General features: G+C 41.8%; 1 protein-coding gene and 1 long non-coding RNA gene across 2 annotated transcripts in view; one reads left to right on the top strand and one right to left on the bottom strand.

The window, feature by feature from the left end:
- LOC134443522 (uncharacterized) overlaps nucleotides 1–913 on the top strand; it is a 1386-nt gene extending 473 nt beyond the window's left edge. The window contains exons 2-3 of the long non-coding RNA XR_010033688.1: nucleotides 1–176; nucleotides 513–913. The exon at nucleotides 1–176 is cut by the window's left edge and continues 77 nt beyond it. This is a non-coding gene — a long non-coding RNA (uncharacterized LOC134443522). The remainder of the gene's footprint in view (nucleotides 177–512) is intronic.
- A 4663-nt stretch (nucleotides 914–5576) lies between these two features.
- Nucleotides 5577–7042, bottom strand: LOC134443521 (complement C1q-like protein 2). Its single transcript, XM_063193284.1, has 3 exons — nucleotides 6939–7042; nucleotides 6216–6322; nucleotides 5577–6152 (listed from the first exon to the last, which is right to left on the bottom strand). The coding sequence occupies exons 2-3, from the start codon at nucleotides 6309–6311 to the stop codon at nucleotides 5643–5645; spliced, it is 606 nt and encodes a 201-aa protein (XP_063049354.1). The 5' UTR covers nucleotides 6312–6322; nucleotides 6939–7042; the 3' UTR covers nucleotides 5577–5642.
- Between the last annotated feature and the right edge of the window lie 458 nt (nucleotides 7043–7500).

Raw genomic sequence — 7500 nt, 5'->3', positions numbered from 1 at the left:
TCAGCTGGACAACATCAAAGGAGAGGTGACATTCATCCAACAACAAGGTTCACAAAATGCCCTAGTGCTCACTGGACATGTCCCTGGATTTAAACGTGATGATCTACAGCCCCTGCCTTCAGTTCACACTGCCACCAAGGTCAACCAAAGCTACAAAGATGTTCTTCTTGGGACAGGTAACTTAATTAACATTCTCTTTTAAATATTGTGGTCATCTAACCTATTTGTAATATGGGTGTCATAGTTGGCTGGTAGCCATTCTTTTAATGAATTTCATGTTTATGCTGCAGCTGTCATATTTCAATGCTTTTAAGGTTAATATCTTGTTGATTTACAATGGGCGGCGATTGTTAAAATTCTACTCCATATAATGAGCTATATCGATTTATATTTAAATAATTAATTTCAGTTGAGCTGGAAAAGAGAAAAAAATGTAGCTGTCTTAGGGTATAACTATTTTTGTTTTGAAAACTTTTTTTCTGTCAATTCATTATTTTTGTTATTTTTCATAGAGAAGAACTATTGGACCATCAAGCACCAACAAGAGTGGAGACTTGAAGAAAGCGACGCATATCTGAATCTTACACTGACTCTGAGAGTGCCCATAGACAGGTTGTGGGCGTGGAGATGAACTTTTAAATCTGTAAATATGTGGCAAGTACACAAGAGAATACGTGAGTAATGTGTGTGTGTGTGTGTGTGTGTGTGTGTGTGTGTGTGTGTGTGTGTGTGTGTGTGCGCGCGCGCGCGTGCATGCGTGTGCATGTGTGTATGTGTTTATGCTAAATGCATTTAATTTAATGCTATATTGACCTAAATGTTCATGTCCTTGATGCACTGTATGTTGTGTTTTTTTAAGCTTTGGCAGCATTGATACTTCCAAGCATGCCAATAAAGCACATTTGAATTTGAATATGCAAGTTAAATTGTCTTTAGTTCTTTTAGGGTTGCCATTGGTAAGCGGTAGGGCAGTCATGGGTAAGCGGTTAGGGCATCAGACTGTATCCCAAAGGTTGCCGGTTCGACTCGTGACCCGCCAGGTTGGTGTGGGAGTAATTAAGCAGTGCTCTCCCCATAATCCTCCAAGACTAAGGTACCCTGTATGGTTCCGTCCTGCTGCACTGCTCCCTTTGGGGCGCCATTGGGGGCTGCCCCCTTTTGAGGCATAAATGCAATTTCATTGTGCGCAGTGTGCACTTGTGTGCTGTGGAGTGCTGTGTCACAATGACAAAGGTAGTAGGAGTTTCCCAGTTGGGCTTTCACTTTCTTTAAGGCATAACATGAAGACAGATACAGTATGAGAGCATGAATTGGTGATATAAGATGATCATATTTCAGGTGGATGATTTCCCCGAAATTCCATTTGGATGGAAAAGTCAGTTTCCGTTTAAATAATAGGTTAAAGTTCTTTGATTTAAACAAAACTTCTGTGACATGTCCGTCATAGTGTCATTAATCATCTGTGAAAATTTCATGTCAATCGGATAATTAAAATGCGTTGCTAAGGACTTTATACCTATAAAATAGTCCAAAACTTTGACGGCCGATTTCTCGAAAAGGCGTTTCGCGAAATATGCCCAAACTCCAAAAGTAAAATTTCCGTAACTTTGGTTCTACTTATGATACAAACATAATTTTTTCACCATAATAAACCTTGGGTTCTGCTCTATCAATCCCCATAGATAACTCATTTTTGATATCCAGAGACTTATGCCTGGTTTTGTGGTGGTGGGTCACATATGTAATTTCCTGCATTTTCGCGCATTCTAACATCCCGTTTCCAGTTTGAGCTCAATAGGAACTAATGCAAATCCTATTATATTTATTATTTAATTACAACCAATACCAATATAATACGAATAAGAAGTATTAACACTTTATCTCTATATATGAGGTCTATAACATATGAGCTTTATGAAATGCCTGTTACAGTACAAATTCACTATTTATAATAGAAGTGTGATGTGCACTTTACTACATATACAGTGTAACAGAGGGACCATTGGATTAATGTCATGCAGGTTTCGATTTTGCCCAGAGGGCCGTAATTGCGCATTACGGTTATTTCATTAAAAAATAAATAAATAAATAAGTAAAAAAAAAAAAAAAAAAATTTTTTTTTTTTTTACATCCGGGCCGGATGGAACCCTCGGGCCGTATGTTTGACACCCCTGGGGTAAAGCATAGACGTACTGTCAGCGGGGGGTATAGTCCTCATAGTCGTCCTGCGTGTGAATGCAGGAAAGGGCGTGGAGTTTTTTTCCCGCCAAGAATTCAACGACGTCGATGACGTCAATTCACCTCCGTGATAAGAGGGGGCAAACTAACTCATTCAGTTGAGCCCAGTCCCTAGAATGAATCACAAAGCTAGCCAGCTGGCTATCTAAAACGTAATATTCCACTAGTAGCCTACTTCTAAAAGTTGGGGCATAATTAGATGGTACAACATCAGTTTCTTTTTAGTCAAGTATTACAGTCCATGAGATTAAATGCCAAACAAACGCTGTTTTAAAAGACAATAGACAGCCTGAATGGCCATTCACACCTGGGGCCTAGTAGTAGCTAGCCAGCTAAATCAGTTATTACAAACTCAAAGCTAGTTGACTAGCCACCTGAAACGTAATTCTACCACTAACAAAGATGCTTCTTGCTATTCATTTTAAAAGTTGTGGCGTAATTAGACATGAATGATAGCATACAAGATTCTCTCTTTATTCATGTTTTACAGTTCAGGTGGTTAAAATGCCAAACAAAAGCCGTTTTTAAATACAATAGATATCTAATGGCCATATTAACAGCTAGCTTAGCAACTGTCAGCCAAACCCATTCAAACTCTACAGGACATTAGCGAACCCTGTTTCAATGAGCTAGCTGCCACACTACAAACAAACAAAGAGGCTTCTTTGCTACTACCACACTACAAACTTGTATCATTTTCATGATGACCTTTTATGGATATTTTTAATTGATTTTTTGGGAGTTGTACTACTGAAATAAAACACAGTTTCTCTTCTCCCTGTCAAGTAAACTCCAGTGATTTCCTGCCAAGTCAACCGCATCCTATTTTTCCTTTTCCTTCAAACCTCCGCGGTAGGGTAGAAGAATAGAACACCACTGACCTATCAGGTCCAAGTACTCGCTGAACTGCTGCAAGCACATTGACCAATCACAGTGCAAGAGCATAGCTCAGCTCACTTACATTTCAGCCTGGGAGAACCATGCGTGTACCGCAGCCAGGGGTTGTTTTATCGCTGCACAGGGGGGCGTGGTGGCTAATTTTCTGTGCTGCACCTCCGTGGAGGTGTTACTATGAATCCCCCTTTAGAGAGTGTGTGTGTTCAGTGTAAGACAGCTGTGTGTATGTGCGTGTGTGTTTGGTTGTGTCTGTGTGTGTGCGTGTGTGTGCTTTTCTTCACCTGAGGGTGACATTCTTTGCTCTGTTGTTCTCCATGTAGGCCTTAAGGAGTACACTTCTTATCTCATCATCCTAGAGTGTGTGTGTGTGTGTGCGTGTGCGTGTGTGCGTGTGCGTGTGCGTGTGCGTGTGCGTGTGCGTGTGCGTGTGCGTGCGTGTGTGTGTGTGTGTGTGTGTTTGTGTGAGAAAGAGAGATTTCCATCAATGTTTGGATCTGTGTTTCATTTAATGGGCTGCGATAAAAAAAAAACCTGAATGCAGTGTAAATATCTCTCTTCTTATGAGGGATAACCGCATGTGTAAAGCATAGACACGCAACCCTGTTACGCATATTCTACAAATAATTTTAAATAATATAATTTTTACTCTTATATTTTTGTGAAGTCATATCTGTTCTTGCATGAATTTGCAACCCTGTTACGCGCAACCCCTTTATGATAAGTTATGCAGCCTATGGGCATTAATGTGCAAAAAGTACAGTTGTACACACACACACACACACACACACACACACACACACACACACACACACACACACACACACACACACACACACACACAAACCCATTTCTGTGTTTTTGTCTGTGTAGTTCATTGATAGGTTTAAGCAACCAACATTAATCTCTGTGTGCCTGTGTGTGTGTGTGTGTGTGTGTGTGTGTGTGTGTGTGTGTGTGTGTGTGTGTGTGTGTGTGTGTGTGTGTGTGTGTGTGTGTGTGTGTGTGTGTGTGTGTGTGTGTGTGTGTGTGTGTGTGTGTCCATAGAATGGAGGCATTGACTGGGATTTAGAATGCACACTCTTCAATGTTACTGTGCAAAAGTGTTACTGTGTAAAAGTGATGAATGAAACCTTGGTTTAAATAAAGTAGAGAGTCCAAACTAAACGAAAATATTGTGAGAAAGTAACAAATTAGAGAAAGTACGGTCGAAATAGTATATCACATGAAAACAAAAACTTTGGTCACTTTTTTGTTGTTGGTCACTTTACTTTATTTCTTCAGGACATTGCACATTAATGAACATATACATACATGTACACATATGTAAATATGCCAGATTGTAGCCCAAGGGCTAATTTCCATCTGATGTCCAAAATAGGCAGGCTAGATGTTTACAAGCAATAGAATTTAAAATCCCAAACATTCATCCAATATCAAAACACACTGTTAGTAAGAAAAGAAATAAAACCCACTACATGCATGTAAATAAAAGGAAAAGAGAAAATAAAGGTCCCAAAATAGGGCCATGTGTTATGTGAGTGACAGCATGTGTGTTATGTGTGTTATGTGTGTTGTGTGAGTTATGTGTGTTATGTGTGTGTTACTAAACATAATCCATAACCATTCACTTTATCTTCTCCATAATAACTAAGTACATCACATTTAACCCTATCCAGACCGGGGGGTGGGGGGGGTTGGGGGGGGGGGGTGTAAAAGTGCCCGCATCAACTTTGATGTCGTATTACTCCTGAATGACTGAAGCTAGGACTACGAAACTTTGTGACTTTTCCTAACATGAAGTTGGCTACAGTGTGATACCAAAAGATTAGGCTTATCATTTTTTTTGTTGCCATGGCAATGGTTTTCTGACAGGTACGCCTGACCAAAAATCACTGATCTAATTTTCATCATCATCACTTTTGATATTTTTTTACATTTTCATTAGCATCAAACACCCTTGTGAACATTTGAAGTGGTCTGAAGCACATAATAACCAAAATTGATGTGCATTACCCAAGTTAGATGGAAAATACATTGAGCTGACATTTTGGGCAATAAAATCAGGAAATGACGTCATTATGATGTCATAATATCCAATAATGACACCAAAATAATGCCATTCATAGATCTTTGGCTGAAGATCATCCCCTCCAAGTTTGGTGGTCATACGCCATTCGGTTCCTAAGTTATGAGGGGGGGGGGTCAAATGAGCCCCCCCCCCCGGTCCCAGGAATGCCAAAAAAGCCCGGTCTGGATAGGGTTAACCCAAAATAATTACCTTAATAGGCCAAAACATAAAAAACACCCAAATGGCTGTAACAGTGTGTGTGTGTGTGTGTGTGTCTGTGTGTGTGTGTGTGCGTGTGTGTGCGTGCGTGTGTGTGTCTGTGTGTGTGTGTGTGTGTGTGTGCGTGCGTGCGTGCGTGCGTGCATGTGTGTGTGTGTGTGTGTGCGTGTGTGTGTGTGTGTCAGCGTTCCTGTGAGTGGTCATGGTGATGTTGTGGCGTTCAGAGAGGGAAGAGCAGGAAGCCACTGAAGGTGCAGTGGTTATTGTCACTATTATCATAGACCTTGTTGCCTGCTGGCAGCACCAGGTTAACTGTGTCTCCCTTCTCCAGCTGCAGAGCCAGGCCACTGGACAGATAGGTGGGATGTCCATCAATGTCTTCCTCATACAATTCCATGAGCTGCTGTCCATTCTTATACATCTTGATATACGTGTCGCGTGAGAACAGAAGATCCATAACAGTGAACCTGAAGTAGTAGACCCCCTTGACTGGAGCTGTGAAGATGCCCGTCCAGCTGCTGTAGCCCTCTCCTACATTGGTGATGACTTTCTTGAACACCAAGTTCAGGTCAGTGTTCCCAGACTCTATGTATCCAAGTCCAATTTCCTTCAGAGCTGTTGAGAAGGCCACCTTGGGTGCTGCTCTGATCTCTGTCTCCAGAGCCTCCACTTTACCCTCACTGACTGTCAGCCTTTCTTTCACGGCTTTATTTTCAGCCTCCAGAGCCACTAGACTTTGTTTCATTGCTACATTATCTGCCTCACTGGCCACATGCCTTCCTTTCAGCTCCACCAGCATGTCTCTGAGTTCCTTCAGCTCAGTAGAGACGTCTGTCTGGACTCCACACATGGAGAGCAGCAGCACCAGCAGTGAGATGGCAGCCCTCATCTTCCAAGTCACTGTAAAATAAAACATTCAACAGTTTCTGAGTGGCTTACACAGTGGAAAAAATAATTACTGACCTGCTAACTAAAATGTTAAACTATTGAATGAAGGTTATGGTAAGCATACCTAGAAATGCACATTTTAGGTTCTTTATTCATGAACATTGTCCACAAGTGCACAGATTCAGTACATTACACACAGTGTGTGTGTGGTGGTTTGAAAAAAGTGTGTGTGTGTATGTGTGTGGTGGTTCGAAAAAAGTGTGTGTGTGTGGTGGTTCTCTCTCACTCCCTCTCTCTCTCTCTCTCTCTCTCTCTCTCCCTCTCTCTCTCTATCTATCCCTCTCTCTCTCTCTCTCTCTCTCTCTCTCTCCCTCTATTCTCTATCTTAACTTTTGTCTTGCTCTCTCTCTCTCTCTTTCTCCTAGCTTTATAAAAGATGGTGATCACACAGTCTATTGCTGCTGCTGCACCGATTTCTGCCATCAGCATTTCTGCTACAGACACCAGTGACAGACGGGGCGTTCGTGTGTGTGTGACGGTTTAAAAAAAGTGCGTGTGGTGGTTCTCTCATCCAGACTCAGAAATTACACATATTAAAACTACCAAGTGTAAGAAACATTGATCTTACCTTTGAGAGTAAGAACGACCCGTCCGTCACTGGAGTCTGTAGCAGCAATTCTGATGGCAGAAGTCGGTGCAGCAGCAGCAGCAATAGTGTCTGTGAGTTAGACTGCGTGATCACCCTCTTTTATAAAGTTAGGAGAGAGGGAGAGAGAGAAATAGAGAAAGTGGGAGAGAGATAGAGAGAGTGGGAGAGAGATAGAGAGAGAGAGAGAAAGAGAGAGAGAGAGAGAGGGAGAGAGAGAGAGAGAGTGCAAGAAGTTAAGATCGAGAGAGAGAGAGAGAGAGAGAGAGAGAGAGTGGGAGAGAGATAGAGAGAGAGAGAGAAAGAGAGAGAGAGAGAGAGGGAGAGAGAGAGCAAGAGAGAAGTTAAAATAGAGAGAGATCTTACAGAGTGAAACAGAGATGGAGTTCTAGAGAGCGAATGGCTTTCATTAGGACCACCCCCTTTATGAGAAGTCTCCCACAACATATTTTGAGGATGACACACAGATGCAACAATGTGTGTGTGTGTGTGTGTGTGTGTGTGTGTGTGTGTGTGTATGTGTGTGTGTGTGTGTGTGTGTGTT

Source organism: Engraulis encrasicolus, unplaced genomic scaffold, assembly GCF_034702125.1.
Source record: "Engraulis encrasicolus isolate BLACKSEA-1 unplaced genomic scaffold, IST_EnEncr_1.0 scaffold_33_np1212, whole genome shotgun sequence".
Taxonomy (NCBI): domain Eukaryota; kingdom Metazoa; phylum Chordata; class Actinopteri; order Clupeiformes; family Engraulidae; genus Engraulis; species Engraulis encrasicolus.
This window is presented reverse-complemented; position numbering and strand designations above follow the sequence as displayed.

Excerpts from the sequence above, each read along its gene's own strand:
- LOC134443521 (XM_063193284.1), bottom strand. The coding sequence starts at position 6,311 with ATGAGGGCTGCCATCTCACTGCTGGTGCTGCTGCTCTCCATGTGTGGA. Across the intron at positions 6,153-6,215 it reads AGGAACTCAGAGACATGCTG|GTGGCTCTGGAGGCTGAAAA; the intron begins GTGGAGCTGAAA and ends AAACAAAGTCTA.